Source organism: Panicum hallii, chromosome 4, assembly GCF_002211085.1.
Source record: "Panicum hallii strain FIL2 chromosome 4, PHallii_v3.1, whole genome shotgun sequence".
NCBI lineage: Eukaryota > Viridiplantae > Streptophyta > Magnoliopsida > Poales > Poaceae > Panicum > Panicum hallii.
In genome coordinates, this window is record NC_038045.1 from 8,126,868 (window position 1) to 8,150,640 (window position 23,773).

A 23,773-nucleotide genomic window follows, 5' to 3' on the forward strand; every position below is an offset into this window, starting at 1 on the left:
GTTTGTCTACTGTCTTCGGTAGGTTAGGCATTCTGAATTCGCCTCGCGCTCTATTTTCTAATAAAAGAAGAAAAGAGAGGAAAGGTTGTTTTATCATAGCATCCCATGTTGGAACTAAAAGATTTAGATGCGGATTGGCGGTGTTTGAAATCGTACCAAAATTTCGCAATGTTGTGAACATCTACTTGAGCCGGTATCCGCAAGTGACCATTCGGAGAAGCCCGTTGCGCTCTCTCTGGGGACTCCGACTCCTGTAACTTGCTGTTTAGTTTTCCTTGTATTGTGATTGTACCAACAATGTAAGTAGCATTCGTATTTCGTTGCGAGGTGTGAGGGGCATGTCAATGCTAGTGACGTCGCCATCACATCTGATCTTCGAGCTTATTTTTATTTTGAGAAAATCTTTGAGCTTATTTTTTTGCTGCACTAAAAGGTGCCAAATAAAACTTTAAATCGCGAGCAACGTCAAACACCAGCCAGTGGTGATGACCGATGAGAAATTGCAGCCTCCAAAGCGAGCCAATGAACGGTGAGATCACGGAAGGCCGACAGCGGCAGGTGACCCCACCCGCCAGTCGCATCGGACCGTGCTGCTCCCAGAGGCGAGAACGTAACGATCCAACGGCGCAGGAGTTATCTGACAGCGGAGGGCCCACGACCTTCTTCTAGCAGCTTCCACGACATGAAGGAAGGGGGGTGAGGAGAAAAAGGGAAGTGGCGGCCGGCGACGAGGCGAAGGAGCGTGGAGCGGAGCAATGGCGACCGCCTCAGGTGAGCACTCGGTGTCCGCCCTGGAACCCTCCCTTCCCTACGCCCTCTCGTCCGCCCCGCCGTCCCGTGGCGGCTGCTCGGGCCGGCACCGGGCTCTGCGGCGCCGAGGAAAGCGGCGGAGGTTGTCGTCGCTCCTCTTGTCGACGTGCTCGTTTCATGTGGTTCCTGGTCCTCTTCATTGGCTCGATCAGTCGGTCGAGTGGCGGGTAGCGCATTGCGTCGTAAGAGGCTCCGTCGATCGAGGGGTTCGCGGGTGGGCTTCGGTTTGGGGTCGCGGTGTTTAGAGGAGGCGGGTACTTCGCGTGGAATTTTAAGAGATTTCGATTAATGCTCGTGGCGTTGGTTCGCTCTGGTACCTGCATTTTGTTGATTAAAGGCTCAAATGTGAACCCCGAAACAGAATGTACCAAAAGATGGAATGATGTTTCCTTTTCCCCGTGAAATCAAGGTGGCGTTTGTTGCCAAATCGATGTTAAATCTTTGGTTCGTGTTACCAATATGGAGGAATCACATTGCGCAATAACTAGAAAACATATCCTGTGCGGTACAAAGGGATTCTCTAAGAATTTATGTACATTTTCTGCAGTCTCTTTCAAGTCACGAGAGGATCACAGGAAGCAACTTGAATTGGAGGAAGCACGGAAAGCCGGTCTTGCTCCTGCAGAGGTGGATGAAGATGGAAAGGAGATTAATCCTCACATCCCACAGTATATGTCCTCTGCCCCATGGTATCTTAATTCAGAGAAGCCTGTAAGTTTCTCAACTTGGTTGTTTGTTTATCTTCTGCTGTGGAGTAGGATTTAGAAGTTTCTCACTTTTTTTTTCTCACTTGTTCAGAGTTTGAAACATCAACGGAAATGGAAATCGGATCCAAACTACACCAAGGCATGGTACGATAGGGGTGCAAAAATATTCCACGCCAATAAATACAGAAAAGGTGCTTGCGAAAAGTAAGTTAAATCTGCTGGTGCCCTCTATTCACACACAATTTATTTGTATTTGTGCAATATTTAGCCTTTTTTAGGAGAAAACATCCTCTTTAGTCACTCGATATCATAATCTACCCCAACTGGGTTTTGGACCCGTAAAGTTTATAAGTTCCATTGTGGTTTTATCTTCTTTTTTGGCCACACTTACTTTCCTTAAAATATTTTTGTAACCTTGTATCCATTCTGTTGCTGTAGCTGCGGGGCCATGACTCATGATAAGAAATCATGCATGGAACGGCCTCGAACTGTGGGAGCAAAGTGGACTAATATGCAAATAGCTCCTGATGAAAAGGTGGAGTCATTTGAACTAGATTATGATGGCAAACGTGACCGGTGGAATGGTTACGATCCATCAACCTACACCCGTGTTATTGCGGAGTATGAAGCCAGAGAAGAGGCACGAAAAAAATACCTAAAAGAACAGCAGCTCAAAAAACTTGAAGAAAAGAATGGTAACCAGGATGACATTGATGTGGGCAGTGATGAGGATACAGAGGATGGCCTGAAGATAGATGAGGCTAAAGTTGATGAGAGCAATCAAATGGACTTTGCTAAGGTGGAGAAGCGTGTGCGTACAACAGGTGGTGGAAGCACCGGAACTGTGAGGTAAATATGCTCGAAGGAGAAAAGGGAGCTTGCATATCACTAGGATATCTGTAAATGCAAAAGATTCGGTAATCTAAGAAATCAAAGTGATGTTATAATGTTATATGGGATAGTTTACTCTCATCTTCTTGTCACTTCGATAGTATACTCTCATCTTCTTGTCACTTCTGTTGTTATTCCTTCACCCTGTTTGAATTAGAGGACTGCTCCAGAAGTTTGTAGGATCTAGCTTAAATTTAAACTAAACCTGCTATACTTTTCCTATCACCAATTATAACTTTCAGGAATCTCAAAAGAAGGGGGTGATATTTCTGACCTGACATACATATTTTAGTAAAAGTCAAGTACATAAGTTGTGTAAATGCTATTTTGGTGCTTATGCTGTAAATATTCCATCCAGGAACTTGCGTATCAGAGAAGACACAGCCAAATACCTTCTAAACCTCGATGTAAATTCTGCATATTATGATCCAAAGACTCGTTCAATGCGTGAAGATCCTTTGCCAGATATGGACCCCAATGAAAAATTCTATGTGGTAAGTATTGCATAATATGGGTCAATGAATGCTCTGCACCAAACCAATCCTTAACTTGCCATATCATTTGCTCACTCAGATTTATATTTAATGTTGTTGCCATGATTTACTGTAATGCAGGGAGACAACCAAAATAGGCTTAGTGGACAAGCTCTGGAGTTTAAGCAACTCAATCTTCATGCTTGGGAAGCTTTTGAAAAGGGTCAGGACATCCACATGCAGGCAGCACCATCCCAGGCTGAATTACTGTACAAGAGTTTCAAGATTAAGAAAGAGAAACTGAAGTCTGAAACCAAGGAGAAAATTATGGAAAAGTATGGGAATGCTGCTTCTGAAGAACCACTACCCCGGGAGCTTCTTCTTGGACAAAGCGAGAGAGAGATTGAATATGATCGGACTGGACGTATAATTAAAGGGAAGGTTTGTTTTTCCATATGTAATCATCTTGGACCATTTTTTGAAGGACTCTTGGGCCATATTCTCTAATGTATGTGTGGAAATTGTTTAGGTTATTCGTTGTCATTATATACTGTTTATCTGCAGGATACATCTGTTCCTAAGAGCAAGTATGAAGAAGATGTCTACATCAATAACCACACGAGTGTCTGGGGTTCATGGTGGAAGGATCATCAGTGGGGCTATAAATGCTGCAAGCAGACTATTAAGAATAGTTACTGCACAGGTTTGGCTGGAATTGAGGCTGCTGAAGCTTCAGCAGATTTGATGAAAGCAAACATGGCCCGCAAGGAGGCTGCAGAAGGTATGACTTCGTTGTATTTTTCTGGGAGGGTAACATGCCTTTATGGGGTTCTTTTTCTTATTGTTGGTCCATTCGAAGATCTAACTATCAGATTTCTCACAGTAGACATTTGTGTGCCTTGTTTATTTGTTTTTTCCTCCTTTATCTTTCTTTGGTGTACTGGGATCCTTGGAGAACACTTTCATACACATCAGCAATATGATTAAACTAACATGGGAAGATGGAAACGTTTAAACAAATATTGAATTTTATTGTTAATTGTTTTCACCAAACATTGAATTTGGATATTCAGGAATCTCGTGTTGCTTGATGTACCTTCTTTGGGAACTTGTTCCAACTTCCTGCTAACAGAATACAGATTAATATCACAATTGTTGATCATACTGTTGATCATAGTGCTTTTATTCCAGTTTGATGATAGCAATCCAACTATTTGTAGTGAGATTATCTCTACTTATTTAAGCGGTTGGATATCTTAACATATTTGTTTATGCGTGATTCATCTGCAAAATTGCAATAATGCAGAGGAGCCTGTACAACATGAAGAGAAACGGCTTGCCACTTGGGGAACTGATGTCCCTGATGATCTTGTTCTTGACAAAAAGAAGCTTGCTGAGTCTTTAAAGAAGGTAAGCATTACTTCCTTGTCACTGTAAAGTTGTGTACCACTCGATATTTCAGTGCCTGTTGTTTTTTTTTTCGATCATTCGTTCATCTGTAACTCAAATATGATTTCATGTGTAGGAGGATGAAAGGAGGCGAGAGGAAAGGGATGAAAGGAAGAGAAAATATAATGTCAAGTGGAACGACGAGGTACTCATTTTTTGCATCACCTGTAGTTGGTCACATAACCCTCATTTTTTGCATCACCTGTAGTTGGTCACATAACAGTACAGCACCTCTGCACTTGCCCTGTCCTCTATACAAAGTGCCTTAGTTACTGATCGAGTTGCCTATGTAGGTCACTGCGGAGGACATGGAAGCCTACCGTATGAAGAAAATCCACCATGACGATCCAATGAAAGATTTTCTGCATTGAACAACACGTTTGTGGATGTTATAACTAATAAGCGCGTTGCTGTTGCCTATCATGATTGTGCATTGCAATATCTGCATGTCAGCTCTGATTGTCCAGTTTCTGTCACTAGAAATTAGAGACGTGGTACTGTTATGCATGGAGCTGCATTATGGAATTTGCACATGATGTTAATGATACTTTTGAGCATGAAAAGACTAGGTATTTACTCTAATTGACCCCATTCTTCAGTTTTGAATTATAATAGTTTCTCTCTGCATTTCAGATGGGACAGCAAGACTAGCGCTTGGATATTTGTTGGGGGTACGCAGCCTACCTGGACCTGCAACGTCATTGTAATTTTTTTTTTTGCGTCAACATTTGCCTTCTCACTTAAATTGGATGAAATTATGATTCATGAGCATATAAGTTAATGACATCATAAAGCTTGTTGAGAAAAACCCCAAGCTAGCAATGTCAGGAGGTTATACGACAGGGCATTTCAAAAAGGTATAGCATATGTAGATATAAAACAACGCGCACAAGATGTGCCTGCTCATTTGGCTGCACCAGCGGCATGACACAGATTGTGCAACCAAGTTTCCTGCACGTAGAAGTCTAATTTGGAACCTCTGCTATTGTGTTTATCAGCTCTCGCTGCTTAAGAAAAAACTGAGAAGCTCGGCGTCGCGTATCTTGAGACAGGCCGTGGCCGCCATCACTGAGAAAATAATCATGTGTGCCTCTGTATCCCAAACCAATGAAATCTCGATGTATACTTGGTAATGTTGAACATACAAATACATGCTGGGAGGAAAGGACCTGGAGCCCTTGATTGTGCCCTTCCTTTCAGCTGATGGCGTGTATTAACCCAGATTGTTGTCTAGACAATAGTGATAATATGGCAAGAACCTGTGTATGCATTGTCTGAATTCACATCATCTGGAGAACCTGTGTATGCATTTTCACAGTACTGTGAAGAGGCGCTTGTAATATCGTCACATAACAATATTGATGGAATTGCAACAACCGGTAAATTTACCAAAACATACCATCAGTTTCTGATAACCTCAATAAATTCTTACAGATTGATAAGCTCGATGAAAATCAGCATAAATTGAAAATGACCCGTACAGCTTGTTGAATGGTTCTTATGACGGTGGCACTTGCAGTTCGGATCCGCCTGCACCCTGCACAAAATGACTCGCCTCACAACCCATCTGGGGCAGACCAGATACTGGCAACATTCTCAACATGAAGCATGTCCTAGTCTTGACATCCCACAACTTATGGCCCTCTCGTATCCAACAAGACCTTTCAAAAATAAGCACAATGGAGGTCAGAGCATCAGCAATGATGCCTACTGATAGATTGTCATCAAGCGCAGGTGTCCTTTCTTCTCAGGCTTCCTTCATCAGTACTCGGCCGGCGAGATCACGTCATCAATCTTGAGGATCATCTTCACCACCTGCGTGGCAAGCAAGATCTGCTGCTGCTTGCCAATCAGAGTCTCAAAGACATTCTGCTCCTTCATGTCGTTTGTGCCAACGTCATTGCAGTCTATGCCGCAGTGGGGGTTGCTCTCCTGCAAAGGTGTTCAGTCAAGCGTATCACTACGATTTTCAAATAATATATCTATGCACAGCGAGAATACCATAAACACTAAAAAGAGCATAGCTTGTGATTGCACAAGTGCTGAAAACAACAACATTAGGCAATCCAACTGTACAAGTGCATCCCCTTAATGATGAACAAGAAGCCAACGTTAATCACTAGCACTACACAAACTATGAACTGGGCATGATCTGTCTAACAAGGATAAGAAGCACGGATGCTATTAAAAATTAAGCAATAGACTTTTAGGGGAGCGGAATGGGAGGACCAAGGGATAGGGAACTCCAATACCTTAACTTGTTGAGCTTTCACCGCAGTTAATGTATCAATAGGCAGCAAACCACTATTTTCTGCTAAGGCTAGTGGAACAGCATCTAATGCATCAGCAAATGACCTGATAGCATACTGCACAACAGAGAAACAGTCAGAAGGTACATCATTGCATAATTTTTGCAACTACAAGCTCCAAAGTCGACAAACACCTGCTCAACTCCAGGGTGTCGATCCGCAGCAGTTTCAACAGCAATTGAGCAAGATATCTCTGCTGACCCTCCACCATACACAATTGAGTTATTGCGGATAAGATTCCTTGCCACACAAAGAGCATCATGAAGACTGCGCTTGGTCTCCTCAACCATCATTTTGTTTCCTGTACAGCAGCAGTTAGTTTTGTCACAGAAACTAAAAATAGAAAATATCATCAAGCATAGGTGACTACTGAAATGAGTTGAGTGTATGATCTCAGTAAGAACTGGAAAGGTTTGTTGTCCTCTAACAAATGAATTGCCTATAATATGTTTCACAGCACAAATTTAAACAATCTGGATTCCTGATGTAGGATTAGCACCAACAGACAACAGTTATTTGAGACAATCCTTGGTAGGACAGTTCAATCAGAATAGTGATATAACTATATAGCATCCACTCTGAGAAAAAGATATAATCATGCCCCCTTAATTCAGTACAAACTGTGGAGTGCCCAAATCATATGAAATATTGATGTCTTATGAAGGAGGTAGACACATGTAATGGTATATGAAAAAGAATGAAAGGAGGTAAGAACATCAAAACATACCACCACGAATGAAAATAGTAACAGCTCTGGAATTGGCACACTGCTCAATGTAAAGCATCCGGTCCTTGGTTGTTCCAAATGACTTCTCTCTGACTAATCCAGCCTATTGAAGCAGAGTATTGAAAAAAATATTTAACATATAACTACTCGAAATACAATAAAGATGGCTGCAGAGTTTTTTCGTACTGTAGAAGTGAACCGGTCATTCAAATGGTGTACTCATAACAGCAAGGCTAAACTAAACAGCTAAGCTACCAAGAGTGCCATAATAGTTGACCACATTAAGATTAATAAATATTCGACTTATTGGCCAGTGATAAATCAAATGCCCTTCACAACTTGCATAAAACACTTAAAGGCAGCACATATCCTAAAATTTCAGCAATAAAACAATATATCTTTACCATCAAATTAATGAAATTGCTAATTATACCTCCTGCCAGAAACAGTAAAACAGTTGCTTTTATGAAGGAAAATATCAATGCAGTCCCTGTCTCCACATATGATTTACCCACTTCCAGGTTCATGTGCAAAGGGCACTAAAATTGTGTAATTGAACACCGAATCCCTAACCCATGGATATTCCTTATTACTGAAATAAAAATATGTGCAGATGATTGATACCTTCCCGAGCTTTTCAGGACTCAGCTCTTCGAATCTTGGAACAATCCGGCCTCCTGCAGTCAGTTTTCAAATGTTAGTACTGTTGGCACAAGTCATCATAGTCACATAAGAGTGAGATATAGGAGCACGTGGACCTGTAGCAATGGCAATCAATTCCAATTCAACACCACCAACCCATCTGACAGCTGGCAGATTTCTATGCATCAAAAGATGATTGGCTTCATCGTCAAAACCCCATTGACAAATAACCAGGGTCGCACCAGCATCCTACAGAAAATAATATGTGAATAGTTTCTGAGCAAAGCAAACACACCAAATGAAACAAATACTTCAGACATGCATAATAACTACATTGATAATTGCAAGAGGAAATATTTCAAAATTTATTATAACACTTACAACAAAACCATGGGAAAGAAATGAAAACTAAGCAAAGGAACAAAATAAATTATATAATTGAAGGATATGAAAAATATGCATGCACAAAATATTAACATTCAGATATTAAAACCAAGGATAATCCATACTACAAAATAGTCTAATGTTTACCTTGCACTTTTGAACCATTTCATCAAAGTACTTCTGCTCTTGCTCGCGCAGGGTCTGGAATTTCTCTACAGTGTCAATGTCAACCTTATGCTTTGTCTTAGGCTTCGGGGGCTCAAATGGGCAAGTCAGGATGGCTATCTTAGCATCCTCAATTCTCTTTGGCATTTGTGGGTGACTCATATCTTTGTCGACAACAATTCCATATATGAGCTCCGTGTCCTCCAGCTTTCCACCAACCTTGCCTTCTACTTTAATTAAATCCAAGTTAACATCTTTCCTCTCCAAATCAGCAACTGCAAGGACTGCTTTGACAGCAATCTCTGCCAATGCCCGCTTGCAGCGGTTAACACTGTAGAATAAGAGGAATGGATACCATCAGATCTTATGTTCTGTTTTTGAATCTAGAGACAGGGACATTGCTCTAAAGACTAAAGCAGTATATTTTCTGGTAGATGAACAATCTAGAGAAATTTCATACGAGGAGCAGAACTACAGAATTGATAATGTTGTAAAACAAAAGGAGAAAGAAGCGTTCCTTTTTTTTTCATTATAGACCATAAAAATTGAGGGATTGGGAGCAAAATACATATCCTACAGAATGTGTTACTATGCATATGAATCAATGAATTCTAGGATGTGGGAACCAATGTTCTATTATCCTATTTCTGGTAGGTCAACACAGATAAAAGAGGACACCAGAAAAAAGGTTTTATGTCACATCTTTGGATGCCGAAAGTTTTTTATTTCAAGCAGAAACAAGTTAAAATTCAGGTTCCCCTGAGAACCTATTCAGATGCACAAATTACTGGATGAGCCTACTAAGCAATACCAATATGGCCATAATTAAGACAAGTTTTGTCTCATAAGGTTGACTGATTGAACAGAATGTCCCATATTCATTCTGAGTTTCTGACTTACATCTTTGATGACAGTGTCGTCATGCAGGTCTGAACCAGGGGCTCTATATTGTCTGCACTGAACTCAAACTTTTGGGAGATGCGCTCAAGGTGATCAAAAGCTATCCTTGACGCCATCTCATAACCTTCAGCGACCCTTATTGGGTGAATGCCACGTTCCAGAAGTTTCTCAGCCTGCTCTAGGAGAGCCCCTGCCATGACAACTACCCCAGTGGTACCATCCCCGATTTCATAGTCTTGACTGCGGGACAACTCCACCATCAGCTTCGCGATCTGGTTGTCAACATCCATCTGTTCCAGGATCGTCGCGCCATCATTTGCTGGCAATTTACAAGGCAGCAATTTCAGTGAACAGAGTAACAGAAGAACCAATGAACAGCAAGATGGCTTAATTGTATAACTGCAACTCGAACTTCCAGAGCATGAAACTAGACCTTCAAATAAACACACCACGTCCAAACGATCCATGCGATTCTAAAAAAAAGGTAATAGGGGCACCTCACTTTAGCATTGCAGCAGCAAAAGGAGCACAGTTCACTACCAATTCCTAGATCAACAATTTCCTTCGCCGCACGACTGAAAGAATCAGGAGCTCAAAAGGCGCAACTGTCGCGCAAAAATTTAGATCTCAAGACCTGGCCCCGCCATTCAAAAAACCCTAGTCCTCGAAACACTACCGCTTCACCTACGCACACGATGCAAGGGCTCCCAGATCCCGGTAGCCAACCCACACCACGACCAGCACACATTCACAACGAAGAAGCGGAGCAGATGCGTACTGATGGTGACGTCGCCGTCGGGGGACTGGAGCATCTTGTCCATGCCCTTTGGCCCGAGCGAGGTGCGGAGGATCCGCGCGACGGCCTTGCCCGCGGCGATGTTGGCCTTCTGCGCGTCGAGCCCGCGCAGGCGCGTCTTCTTCTCCTGCTCCCTGAGGATGATGAAGGGGCGCCCGAACTCGTCGAAGGCGAGCGCCATGGCCGCCGCTCGCGCGGAGGGCGCGCTCGGATCGGACGGCGGCGGCGGCGGGGGGTGGAGTGCGGGGGCGGGGACGGGGGAGGGAGCCGCGGAGTGTGGCGGCGTTTCTGGACAGCGCGGGGCGAGGGTTCCGTTTCTTCTTCCTTGGGTCCTCCAAAACCCTCTTTCTTGCTAGTGGTAGGGCAGGCCCATTTGCCATCTCGAGCCCACTGCCTATTTACACCCAGCCCAACAGCACCGGCCCACCCGCGGCCATCCCCGAGGCGGCACCAAGTCAGCAGCAACCGTTAAACCCTCCCGCCGCTCCCCGCGGCCGCATCCGGTCTTCCGCCGCTCCGGCCGGTGGCGGCGGCGGCCGTCGGACGGGAGGCAACCGTCAAACCCTCCGGCGTGGCGTACTATCAACTGGGGCGGCGATCGCCTGGACCCCCCCTTTTCCCCCTCCATGTTAGGATTTGCTTGCCCTCCTGTTTTTATTCGCATTTGGGCTGCTGCGAGCCGGAGCTGCTGCCGAGGCGTCGAGGTTGAAAATTTGCCCGGAATTGGTTGATCCTATCGTCGCCGCCGCCGATGGAGAGGAAGCAAGCAGTCTACAGGCTACAGCGACCTCGTAAGCACCGCTCTTTCAGACTTGCACCCCCTGCGTTCTTCTCCGATCCGCTCGATTCCGGCCCATGGCATATTGTTTTTTTTTTTTGTTATAGAGAAAGAGGCGACTGATTCATTGTTGAAATTGACTCATGACCAGTGACCATGGCCATAAATGCCGACCGGACACTAGCAGAAAAAGGACAAGCAAGGATTTGTGTCACGGCCACAGTGAGTAATCCCCACCATTTTGTACCGTCAAAATCTGTCTTGACACTTGCGTGGCACTGCATTTTGTCGGGATCCATCCATTGACCATTATTAGCTTATTGTTTAGGGTGGCTCTGATAGCAGGATGAGTCCCGATATTCCGAGAGGTACGGTAAATTTGATTGGTGGAGAACTCGACGTTGATGAACTAAGACTCCGAACGAACATAATCTCGCAATCACTGCACCACTGCTCCGTTGGTTATCACCCATGTCACACGGATGATCCCGCCATGAAGGCTTATCCCTGCAAGCGCAATCAAGAATACAAGCAAGAACAGGAGATGCAATCAAACAAACTTGATTACAAGATGGGTCTCGCAAACCGATGAACGGCGACACTGTTCGATGACAGATTGAATTTAAGCACCCAAACCCTAATGTGGCGACGGCTACTGAATAAAAAAGAGTTAGGGGCGTGCAAGTCCCCTGGACGCAACCCTAATGGGTTCCAACACGGTACACGGTCCAACGGCCCAATAGACGGTGACACAGCACCCTGACAGATTATGGACGCCCACTTGTTTCGACGATTCTCGTCGACTCAGAAGGAATTTTGAGGTGGAACCGGTGACATTGGAAGCTCTATGAAATTCTGGTTCCAACCATATATAGAACGTCCAAATCCGACTCGTCCAAATCCGACTCCATATATGGCCAGGGCGCCAATTTTGGTGGAGTCAGGTTCTGAAATCCGAGGTGGAGTCGAAGTCGAGTTGGACATGTACTCCTCCTTGGTGTGGACGTCCTAACTCCTCCTCCTTGACTCCTTGGCCTTCTCCAAAGTCCTTGCTGGTACTCTCCATTGTTTCTAATCAATAAAACATGCATGGAACTAAGTGTAAGTTCTGAAAAACAATTGACAAGATTAGAACGTACCTGAAGATCCAAATATCACACACGTACTCTATTGATCGGTTCTTACATTATATGTAAAGGAGAGATGTCCTCGTCAGGCTCTCCTCTTAGAGATTTCAAAGCATGAAACTGAATCCAAACCTTAGGTTCCCCTGTGATTTAGACACAACTGACTAGCCACTTCGAACTTCAATTTAGGTTAAACTACATGGAACCATGGTCCATGAATAATATGTTCAGCAAGACAGCAATGGCTTTGGATAATCCATCTATCTTGGTTGTTGGTTGTAGTTTTCTAGCACATGATTTTGGGTTATATAGTCTATCTTTTTTTGTGAGAGGATCTACAATCTAAATGTTACACAATACCCAAACCGGAACATTTCTTGATGTGAGGTTCAGTAAAACATTGTATGTGCAGAAATCACGGGTTAGCGACTCAAGCATACATTAACTTAGTTATTCCTTTTCTAAGTCTTACTGGAACATAATCTTGTCGTGCTAATTTCGAAGGAAACTTCACTTCAATGACATGGGTTATTATCTCTATTTGTTAGTTCACAGATAAGCTAGGCTGTTTTCAACTCTTATATGTTTTGACAAAATTTTCGAACTATGCTAGCTCAAGGGTTCAATATAGTTCTCATAACAAGTACACTTATATCCGGTTTGGTTCCCGAGAGCTAAAGTTTAGCCCTGTCAAATCAAAGAGAATCTTACCATTTAGAAATATTAAATAAAATTTGTTTATAAAATATTTTGCACGGATGAGTGTGAGATGAATTTAATAAGCCTAATTAATTTATGATTTGCTACAGTGATGTTATAATAACCATCCGCTAATTATGGATTAATATAGCTCACTAAATTTGTCTTGCGAATTAGTCTAGAAATTCTGCAATTAGTTTTACAATTAGACTTTATTTAATACTTCTATGATAAAATTCTCTTTAATGTGATAGAATTTAGCCCTCCGGAACCACCGTAATCAAATGTGCCAGCGTGGCCTCGGTCAAAGTTGAATTATGAAGACGTCATTCTCAAAACATAGTGACTGATCGGCAGTAGAATTACTGTCCAGGCACCAAATTTACAGCGAGAATTTACAGTGGCTGATGAACATGAAGCAATAATGCGGCACGGAGCCCCAAGTCCTTCAAATCTCTGCACGGAAGCGAGGGAGCAGCCTAGGACCCGTAGGCTGCTGGCAAACAGGTAATTCGCCTTCTTGCAGTGGATTACCTCCATGTGCTGCATCCCAATGCCATCCATGTCCATGCACACACCAGCCACCAGTACTATTCCTGAATAGTCATCTAACAACAACTGTTTCTGAATAGTGTTCCTTCCCCCATTTACAACATGCAACTTCTCTCGAGTTCTTCCAGCCATATTCGCCTCGCAAACAAATATTTACACACATGTTACAGTTTGGAACTTGTTAGATCAAAGTCCATATCAAACTGTAGCAATTTCAGATAACACCATAGATAAAATGCAACTTTTACCATCAGTTTGGCCGGCGGCATGCTGCCGGTGAGCCTGTCTGTTTGAGGACGGAGTGATGCTAGAGAGAGAAGAAGCGGAATGGGGAGGGCGGGCCCGAACGAACACTACCGGCTGCTGCTGCTGCAGACCTGCAGCAGCAGAGAGGGCAGGACCCATGTCTCTCTCTAGTCTCCACTGCTGCTCTCTTCCCAAGGAGAAAAGGGAGAACGGAGTTCCTTGATTTTGGAGCTCATATCATCGGCTTCAAAGTTCCTCCTTTCACCCATCTTGGCACAGTGACATGCCAATGATTATAGCCTCCATGCCTAATCAATCTTACAGGAGCCTCATCATTCCCTAAAGTCCACTGCTTTTTTTGGGTAAAGAAGTCCACTGCTGCTGCTACTAGTATTTGGGTATCTGCAACTGATATTGCAAGTAGGATTGGTCGCCGTCCGGGCTCAGGGTGGCAACGGGGCGGGGCGGGCCCGAGGGAGCTATCCCCGTCCCCGATCTGATCCCCGAATCTTATTTCCCGCCCCCGCCCCGAAATCCTTAACGGGGCAAAAATTCCCTCCGACCCCATTCCTCGCGGATCTTCTATCCCCGATGGACTATGCGGAGGACTAAGAGGCGGAGGAGAATGGCGAGGACGGCCGGGCGAGGAGCAGGAAGAGAACCTAAGGATGAGGTATGGTGTCGGACGATCGAGCTCTGGAGCAGCGCTGGCGGAGTTGGAACAGTGGCAACGGGTACTCGATGTCGGTTGGAGGCTCGGTCGCTCGGAGTGTCCCCTGCTCCCGAAGTAGCGGCGGCCAGCGGCGGCGGCGGCGGCGAGCGCCCGAGCGGGCACCCGGCAGATGTGGCGGCGGCACGCGGCAAGTGCCCAAGTGGGCACCCAGCAGATGTAGCAGTGGCGGCGGCGAGCGAGCACCCGTAGATGCAAGGGGGGGGGGGGCGAGTGCCCGAGCGAGCACCCAGCAGATGCGGCGGCGGCGGCAGCTGGGGTGCAATGGGCTGCGGAGGAGCTAAGGAGGAGAGGAAAAGGATGAGAGGAGACAAGGAGTGAATGAATGATTAGGATTGGATTGGACCGTATTGGCCTGGTTCCTTCGCTTTTTTTTTTGGTTTTCAGGTCCCATGGGTCCCCGCGGGGCAAATTCTATATTCGAGGGTTCACTCCATTTCGGGGCCGGCTCCAGCCTTTCCGCGGGAAAAACTCCCCCATCCCCGCTAGTATTGAGGCGCCGCCCCCAGTAGCCCCGTTGCCATCCTGAGTCTAGGCAGATAAATCTCAGGTTCTATACCTGGTTAAGTTGCTAGAAATTTCAAACCGCTAAGAATCTTTTTTGATGCTATTTCACGTAAGGCATATATATAGATATGTTTTTTTTCTCCTCAAACACGTAGAAGAGGGCATATCTTTCATTAAGAAAAGCAGTTTAGAAAAATACACCCATACACAGACACCATACCCATCCAAAGTCAAATGTGCATTACAGGAACCTTGCCACTGAAATCAAACTTGGACCTCTATTCAAAAAAAAAAAAGAAAAAGAAAAAGAAATCAAACTTGGACGACCGGAGCTGTAGATTTGATGCATCAGATGTTGACACTTTACTAATTCCTCGAACTAAAAGATTAAGCACCTGGTGCGTGTATAACACTGGGCCAAATGACTACTTATGTTCGGATTATGAATTCCATTTGCTGACAAATTAAAGCTACCTGGAATTTAATTGATTTCCTTTTATTTGTATGTAGCGCTAGTTGCAAAGAGCAGCTTCGTATAATTAAAATAAAGCTAGGTAAATGTGCACGTTGAGTTTGTGCGACTACATTTTGCAAAGTTGCCCTATAAATGTTAATAGTTTGTGGAAGTTATCATGAAAATGCCATTAGATCGTGAAAATGTCTTAAAATTGACAATAAAAATAAAATTAATAACATGAAAGTAATCATTAGTTGCACAAACTGTTTGGTCTTCATTACAGTGCTATTTGGTCCATCCATAGCCACATGGTAACTTAGGCAATTGTGGCATGCCACACTTATTTTAGTGAAGCAAATTAGCAAACCATGACTATCGCAAACCTAGAAAATGCGAGACAAGTGCCTACAGAAGTATGAGCTTCACAATGCAGTGAACGAAACAAACTATCTAAAAACCATATGCAATAACCATTTACATTTATAGCTCATAACATGTAGGTGGGGTTGGAGTAGTGCATGTATGAGTTGAACTTAAGGAAACCACTGTGTAAAAACCTGGGTACTCTTTGTTGCTTCCTGGACCCATTAATAGTTGTCAGATATCTACCCACTAGATTTTGCTGACCTAAATCTGTCCACACCTCCCCAATGCTGCAACATTTCCACTGTTCTTCTTTTCCAAAAAAAAAAACATTGCCACTGTTCCAGAGCAAGGAACCCATTACCCATTTCTCCTGCCTTTTATTTTATGCACTTCATTCCAAAAGTTCAGATGAGGAAATTAGTATACATGTAGGCTTAATTTCTTTTCTAACTAGCTGTTTGCTCCCAGACATGTACGTATTTATATTATATGAAAGCTGCCATTTGTATTTGATTGAAACATTATTTTACACCCACCATTGTTACTGGAACATACACTGTGAAGTATATATTGAAGTTACATTATGTAAATTACCGGGAGGCGCTCTTCGGTAGTGATTGTAGTTATCAGTATGACAGCTATTGGGTGAGTGTAGCCATTAGGAGGTGCAGAGCAGGGTTTTCAATGTGTCAAGTTTGTTTATGTTTTTCTTAATCATTGTCTTGTTTGATAATACTGTAAGCCCTATCAGATCTGTCTTGTCTTTACTATATTTGCGGGAGTCTTTACACTATGACTGGGTATTGTTGCACATGTTGAAAATAATACGAGGCAAGGTAGGCGACACAATTGTATAACGCACAGTAGCAAAAAAGAAGTTACATTAAAGCAGCATTATGAATTCGCTGGAAACAATCGGGGCATATATATGCACCACGAACTGAGTGTTGAATTCTGTTCACAAACGGCACAATCATCGCAGGATCATAAATCCTGAAGATGCTACGTACCCAGAAAAAAAGATCTTAGATCCTGCTGCAATGATCTTAGATCCTACCGCATCATCATGCATCTAGAACCTAGCAATCTAGCATATGGTTTGGGACGCTCAAATGACATGTTGGCATCCTTGCCTTTACTGGCTGGATTGTTGGACGTTGGAACCAGTTTACTACTACAGGACTACAGGAGGCTAGTGCAGGAGCGCTCATAAATTCCACCACCTGCCACCTATTTCCTTCAGGTGGCTGCCGGCTTTGGCAGTGGAGCTGGAGGGCCGGACAGCCGTAGTAGGAGCACTACTCGTTTGTCTGAAGGTGCATGTCCAGCTTCCTGCTGCCCGGAGACCTGAGGCCTGAGTTGAGCGCAGAGAGGGGGAGAGAGAGAGAGAGAGAGATGAGCCTGCCACCGGCAGCAGCCAGCCTGCAAACAGATTCCAGATCTTTTGGCTGCCCCGATCATCTTCACGTACAGAGGGCCGCAGGTGGATGCGGGATGTGTGCAAAACCAAGCAGATAAGTGCATGCACACCGCTGACATAAAGAGTGGGAGACAGGGACGGGGAGGAGGTGTCCTTCAAAAGCCTGCACCTGCATGCACATACACACTCCCCCTCTCCCCTCTCGTATATGCTGTGCTCGTTTTCATTTGAGGAGAATGCATTCTTAACTGAGTTTGAGTTTATGAACTCTCAAGATAATCATTTAGGTTTCTAGTGCATGGTTCAATCCAAAGTTCACTTGAGGTCCAATTATAGACCTAGATTCACACTTAGAATGAACCACCCTGAAAAGTTAGAGAAAATTGGATGATCACTTTGAGAGTTTATAGACCCACATGAGAATGTGAGAATAGATAGATAGCTAAGATGCACTTCACCCTTTTTCTGAAACAACTTCTACCATTTTTTTCTGTGCTAGATCAAAAGTGCATGCTGTATTTTTTTTAAAAAAAGGAAAACTGCATGCTGCTGATTGATATGGCATATGTGTGCATGCATGTGCATGCTGCCGATCAAAACCAGGCCCTTATTAAAGTTGCCTTGGACGCACTTGCCTTGGCCTCTCCCTGCCCTTGCGTGCATGCCCCGCTTGTGTTCGCTGAGGCAAGTGAAAAGCGAGCTGGTCTTATGCAGCTTGCATCCCAGTAGCCCCGGTAGGCAACAGCAAGTGGCCTCCCTTAGCTTGTCCCGAAAGAGCCCTTGTTTGCTTGCCACAACTGTAGATCTACACGTCCGTCCACATCCTGACAGTGGCCTGGGATTTGGGATCGGAACGCAACCATGATTGGTGCTGTTTGTTAGCGAGACCTAATAAGCATGAGGTCATGCATGATATGATATACATATATGTATGTATATTTATATATATATATATATAAAAAACGCAGTGTGCATCGTGCTGCATGCTTTGGGTTGGAGAGATTAACAATAATCTATTGTGAGTGGCTCATGTTTTGTCCTACAAGGGAAGGCAATCATGAGGTGATAAGTCCCATAAAGCAGCCAGCATCTCCCATTCTATTCTAATATACCCTTTCACACCCTTCCTTCTCCCAAGCAACATTGGCCATGCCATGCCATACCATGCTACATGGTCCAAAGGATAGATCCCTGTCTTCTTTTGCTTTGCAGCCGCTAGCTGCGCGAGAGGCGGGGATTGTAGCCGCGTATGGGCATCGCCCACTTTCAGTTTCCCGGGCGCGCCATGGCATTCGCTACTAGTAAGCCGTAGGACCCATGCTGGCTTGGAGGCTTGTGGCGAGGTCGAGCCCCCAAATCTGCCTCTGATCATGCATGGTCAGGGATCGGGGGCCAGCGGCCGGCTTCCTTTCCAAGTGGGCTAGCATTGGCTTGTTGCTGCTGAGATGTGCATGATTTCGTCCTCTCTCTTTCTCCCAGTGCTTTGATCATGGCGCCGGCCCGGCCACCTGCCTGATAAAACCTCTCCCTGGCCGGCTTGTTTCCCTGCTGCCTCCCGGCTTGGGGCTGGAGCTGTTAAGAATCACTTCAGGTTCAGGGTCAGGGTCGCCCACCACAGACCACGCCTACCCACGCCCGCGCGCGCGCGCGCTATCCTTGTTCTGGCATTCTCCTTGCAGCCGTTTTATTAGGAAACGCTCCCCTTTCCGTTTTAGTAGCCAGGCCAGCTTGAGAGTGTTCAGCGTATCTTGTGAGAGTGTGCTTCAGAAGCTTGGTCCTTTTGTGTTCTTGCTCTCTCTGTCTATATACCTGTGCCGGCCTTTGATCTTTCAGGTTGCTGCTTCCTGGGATGAGAGGCTACCACTACAAGGAGAGAGGGGCAACGCAGTGGTGGTTGGCGTTTCAGTAGGCTGTCAGTGTTCCTCCCCTTGATTTGATAAGGTTTGGGTCCTCACTCTTTGAGCCTCTCCAAACTTGCTTTGCTTCCAAGAAGCCTTCTATGCTTAGCCCGACATGGCAACAACACTACTGATGTATCTGGATTCTGGATTCTGGATGTTCTTCAGTTTTCTTCGTTCGTGGCATACTGGCATTAAGTTTCTTGTGAGAATCACCACTGTATCTAATACCTCTAGCTTTTTCCCATTTGAAAATCGAGGCTCACATTCCTTAGTGTTGACCAACATCCTGTTTTACTGTGTTCTTTAAACGAGTACTTCAAGACACAAGCCTACCTAATAGGATAACTTTTTTCTCACTCCTATGGTATAGTTTATTTTCTGGGAGAAGTCCTCCTATGGCCTAGTTTAGTCTCTCATGTGCATCTCTGTTGCAATGTCCATGACAGATTGCCAGGTTACCTTTGCATTCTTTTTTGTGGTTGGAGCAAATCTGCTAACCTTGTTCTGAGCAGTGTTCATGTCGCCACCGTTTATTCATTTATTCCACTCGCACTGCTGCTTTCAGGTCCTTTTTAATTCGGTACAACGTTTGACACCTTCCTGAATCCTGAGCCTGGAAGATGACCGGCAACGCGTCTTATCAGCAGCTCGGACTTGGAGTCGACGCCATGATGAGCGGCTGCTTCGTCAGCGGCGGCGCCGGCAGCGTGGTCGGCGCCGACACACAGGTCTTCCATGATGGCAGCTTCGGGTTCGGCGAACCGGCGGATGTCGCCGCGAGCTTCTTGATGGACGGCGGTTCGATGCTCGCCGGCCAGCTGCAGCTGATCCGCGCCGCTGCCACGCAGAGCGTGTCGCCGGAGGAGATGCGCGGCGTCGCCTACGGCGGCTACGGCCCGTCGCCCTCGGATGTCACCGTTGCTCACGCGCCCAAGGTGGCCAAGCTTGCCGAGGAGACGGAGGGCAGCTGGATCCACGAGCCGTACTACGGCCCCACGTGGTTCTCCGGCGATGGCTTCCGGGACCCGTTCGCCGCGGCGGCGAGCGAGCTGTCGCTCAGGCTACGCCCCGAGTCGTTGCCAGCCGGTGGCGTGAACGTCAGCCTGCCGGACCAGTCCTCTGAGGTGAGCTGCTCCGGCTTGACCCACGCGAGCAGCAGCGCCGCCGGCAGTGTGTTCCAGACTCCTTGCGGCGGCGGAGACATGGCGCGTCCTGGGCCCCTGCACTTCTCTCATGTCCTGCCGCGGTGGTCGGGGTACGCGCACGTTACGCAGCAGACGCTGGATGAGTTTGTCGTCTGCCTGCTGCAAGACGTGGCAGGGTTCCCCGGCTCGGCCGGCGGCGGCGGCGAGACGAGCTGCCCGCTGCCAATATCGAGCTCTTCCAAGACGACGTCATCCAACGCGTCCGCGTTTCTCGGTTCGGAAGAGCACGCGCACCAGAAGGTGAAGAACGATCTCCAGAAGCTGTTACAGCTGGTGAGTTCAAACTCCAAACTCTCTTTTTTAAATGCTTTTGACCTTTGTTTGCATCAAGAACCATTTGCAACGTTGGAATTTCTCTCGATTCCCCATGGGAAAACTAAATTGTTTCATGCCAAACTTTGTTTTAAAATCCATGCAAACCAAACGATGCTTGAGACATGACAAAGCTGTTAGTAACATTTTAATGGTGCCAACAACTTTGGCGCAGCTGGACCAACGGTGCAACCAGTGCGTGGACGAGATCCAGAGCGCGGCGTCCAAGTACGGCGGCATGGTCGGCGGCGGCGCCCTCCTGGCGCCGTTCGCGCACCGCGCGGTGTCCGCGACGCACCGGAGGCTCCGGGCGCGGATCACGGGCGAGATCGCGGCGGCCTCGCGAAGACGTGAGCCGCCGCCGCCGCCGTCGTCGCTGACGCTGGCCGACAGGGAGCGGAGCTGGGAGTCGGCCTTCATCCAGAAGCACTGGGCGCTGCGGCAGCTCAGGCGCGGCGACCAGCAGTCGTGGCGGCCGCAGCGCGGCCTGCCGGAGAAGTCCGTCGCCGTGCTCAAGGCCTGGATGTTCGAGAACTTCCTCCGCCCGTAAGTTCAGCGTCAGAGAATGCCAACGTTTCCGCTCTGAAACAAGCAGGAGCCTCCCGCTCTGCTTCTGACATCGCGTCAGGCAATGCCAAAAATTGCTCTTGCCGCTAGAATACAGCGGCATCTCTAGCCTCTCTTCATCTTCAACTCGAACACTTGGCACGACTCAAAATTGCAAGTAACCCACCTGGGCTTGATGCAATCCAGTGTCTCATTCAGGTACCCCAAGGACAACGAGAAGGAGATGCTGGCGGCGAGGAGCGGCCTGAGCAGGAGCCAGGTGCAGTTTCTTGCTTTCAGCATGCATACCATCTGATTGTGTACAGTTTCAGGATTCAGATCATTAACTGATCTCAGCAACTTTAACAAGAAGATGGATGTCTTCTTTCAAAAAAAAAACAAGAAGATGGGTGTCATCTGATTGTACTGGGTTTTCTGCATTTGGCGCTGTCAGGTCTCAAACTGGTTCATCAACGCCCGTGTGAGATTGTGGAAGCCGATGATAGAGGAGATGTACGAGGATCTCAAGAAGGCCTCCGGAGGAGGCGAGGGCGTGGCTGCCTGAACATCAGAGCAGCTGAGCTGGGTGTCCACGTCCACGATGGAGTTTCTGTAAACTCTCAGCAATGCTCTGGGAGCTTTTGTACGACCATTGATGCCACCCTGTTATCTGTATTTGCATAACCTTACAACCTTCCTGGCGTATGTATAAAATTGCCAGTATGCAGGTTGTATTGTAGACACTTTTTGCCACATCCTATCCTCGAGTTCTTTTTCTACCTGCAAATTGCAGTTGTTGGATCGGTTCTGAATGCCAGAAAGTGAAGTCTGAATCTCATGCAGGTAATGCCAGATTGCCAGATCGCCGGTTTAGTTTGCACTTATCATCACTGGTCAGATGGGAGAACTAGACTTTCTTGAACGCATCGAGTCATTTGCAAATAGGTTTGAAAGTTCAAATGATTGGTATTCAGGATTCAGTCATTTGCAACATTTGCAACATGAAAAGTCAAGCAACCATTCGCTGTTATGCCTGCGGTCATATTTCAGTCGATCGATGTTCTGGTGATGGAACGGCATTACAGTTACTCCACCACCACATGATTGCCGGTAACAGTGAAAGGCTTGGGCAGGCTTTGAAAGTGCCCGCAAGTACAAGCATGCCGCTGTTGCTGATTGGATCTTTGTGCATTCCACTGCTCCATGTTGCAGTCATGCAGCCCAAGTTGTTGTTCACGGATTTCATCGGCTGCACATGAAAAGTTTGGCGCCTGCTTTGGCTTGTGCATCCAAGCTGGAGACCTGGGTGTACAAAATGAACTGGTAGATGGTTTCCTACGAGGCTAGGCCCTATCTCGATGGGCTGTTTGTTTCAGCCAATGAGCAGTTGGTTTGAGCAGTTGGTTTGGATGATTCTCATGGTAACTAGCAACCAACGGTGGCTACACCCAGGGGTGGTAAAGGGCCTTTAATTTTAACCTAGATAATCTAAGGGTCAGACTCTAAATGGATCGGGCTAATCTTATTTAATTTTGAGCTAAATTATTTAAGGGCTAAATTGGATTTTGAAGAGAGGACTAGCACCATGATCCATTACCAACCCTAGCTACACCCGGAGCACAGAATCTTTTGCTGCATTGCGCGTTTCGGTGTCGTCATACAAAAGGCAATCATGCTGAGACGCTCAATTTGATATTCTCTCGCAAGCTAGGCTCAGCTAACGACATCATGTGCCCTAGTTCTTTGATCTACTTCAGTGGCGCCGAGCCCTTTGTTCTGTCCCTCTAAACATCCCTGTCTGCAGTTGCTACTGCTGTTAGAGTTTTATGTTACCTATGTTCCTGCACATATCAATCGTCCCCCCTTCCTCCGCCCCTGTTCAGAGCATTCTTGCCGGAGCATTTCTCATGTTGCTCCGTTCAGTTTCAGGTTTCGTTTCCTAGTTTGCTCCTACACGTATCAACCGAGCTGCATTGTAACCTATGGCTGTATCTCCTCAACTAAACTAGGATGAGCAAGAAAGAGAGACATCAACTAAGTAGACTTGATCTGATCTTCATGACATACTCGTGTGCTTTTCATATAATTTGTCAAAACTGTTACATGTCTGCAATTTATGCGGAATCATCTAATCATATGCACGGCTTGATATGATCTGTGAAAACAATTACATGTCTACTCCTTCCTTCCCTTTAATTCCGGGCTCCAAAAGAGCGGCAAAAAATAAACTGGTTTGAATCCATCTGCAACTAGTAACTACGTTACGATCGCACGATCCTTTGCAACCATTTTATTCTCTCTCTCAGTCTCACGTACACACCATCCACCAACGTTGTACACCATAGGTCGTCATGGCCAGGTCTGTGTAAGTAAGAGGGAAGGTGACGACCCTAGCTTCTTATGCCTCGACCCTAGCTTTTCCTCGTGCCAGTCGTCTTCTCTCCCTCCCGGTGGCGGAACCGAAGAGAAAATCCAAAGAGAGGCAGATAAATATATGGAATAGTTAATTTCATCCTCAAATTTTTAGCTAAAACTTAACTTCGTCTCTAAACTTTTAAAATGACCATTTTAGTTCTCAAACTTCTCCATCCAGCTCAATTTCATCCTTCGTCCTACGTGGCACCAGTTATCTGATCTCTTCTATTTCAAGCAAGGCTGCTATTGTTTCAATCTC

The 23,773-nt window shown here is 45.8% G+C and overlaps 3 protein-coding genes across 6 annotated transcripts; 2 read left to right on the forward strand and 1 right to left on the reverse strand.

Annotated features, from left to right (window-relative positions):
- The first annotated feature begins 638 nt into the window (after positions 1 to 638).
- On the forward strand, positions 639 to 5,588 carry LOC112889453 (pre-mRNA-splicing factor SLU7-like). Of its 4 annotated transcripts, XM_025956108.1 has the most exons (12): positions 639 to 771; positions 1,358 to 1,521; positions 1,609 to 1,721; positions 1,956 to 2,366; positions 2,767 to 2,902; positions 3,023 to 3,322; positions 3,446 to 3,662; positions 4,188 to 4,291; positions 4,407 to 4,475; positions 4,624 to 4,708; positions 4,964 to 5,001; positions 5,329 to 5,588. In XM_025956108.1, exons 1-10 carry the CDS (start codon positions 756 to 758, stop codon positions 4,699 to 4,701), a joined length of 1,608 nt encoding a protein of 535 aa, XP_025811893.1. In that variant the 5' UTR covers positions 639 to 755; the 3' UTR covers positions 4,702 to 4,708; positions 4,964 to 5,001; positions 5,329 to 5,588. The 4 variants fall into 4 exon arrangements, 3 of the variants coding, with proteins under 3 accessions (XP_025811893.1, XP_025811892.1, XP_025811890.1); XR_003228104.1 differs by having other exon boundaries at positions 4,624 to 4,824; positions 4,964 to 5,588; XM_025956107.1 differs by having other exon boundaries at positions 4,964 to 5,588.
- Positions 5,589 to 5,670: 82 nt separating this feature from the next.
- LOC112889452 (T-complex protein 1 subunit epsilon-like) lies at positions 5,671 to 10,532 on the reverse strand. The gene is made up of 9 exons (XM_025956104.1): positions 10,236 to 10,532; positions 9,458 to 9,776; positions 8,540 to 8,888; positions 8,125 to 8,257; positions 7,991 to 8,043; positions 7,367 to 7,469; positions 6,774 to 6,940; positions 6,583 to 6,696; positions 5,671 to 6,262 (listed from the first exon to the last, which is right to left on the reverse strand). The coding sequence occupies exons 1-9, from the start codon at positions 10,432 to 10,434 to the stop codon at positions 6,092 to 6,094; spliced, it is 1,608 nt and encodes a 535-aa protein (XP_025811889.1). The 5' UTR covers positions 10,435 to 10,532; the 3' UTR covers positions 5,671 to 6,091.
- An 8,317-nt stretch (positions 10,533 to 18,849) lies between these two features.
- On the forward strand, positions 18,850 to 21,861 carry LOC112890771 (homeobox protein ATH1-like). Its single transcript, XM_025957628.1, has 5 exons — positions 18,850 to 19,076; positions 19,602 to 20,514; positions 20,729 to 21,099; positions 21,319 to 21,379; positions 21,554 to 21,861. The coding sequence occupies exons 2-5, from the start codon at positions 19,657 to 19,659 to the stop codon at positions 21,662 to 21,664; spliced, it is 1,401 nt and encodes a 466-aa protein (XP_025813413.1). The 5' UTR covers positions 18,850 to 19,076; positions 19,602 to 19,656; the 3' UTR covers positions 21,665 to 21,861.
- Positions 21,862 to 23,773: the final 1,912 nt, after the last annotated feature.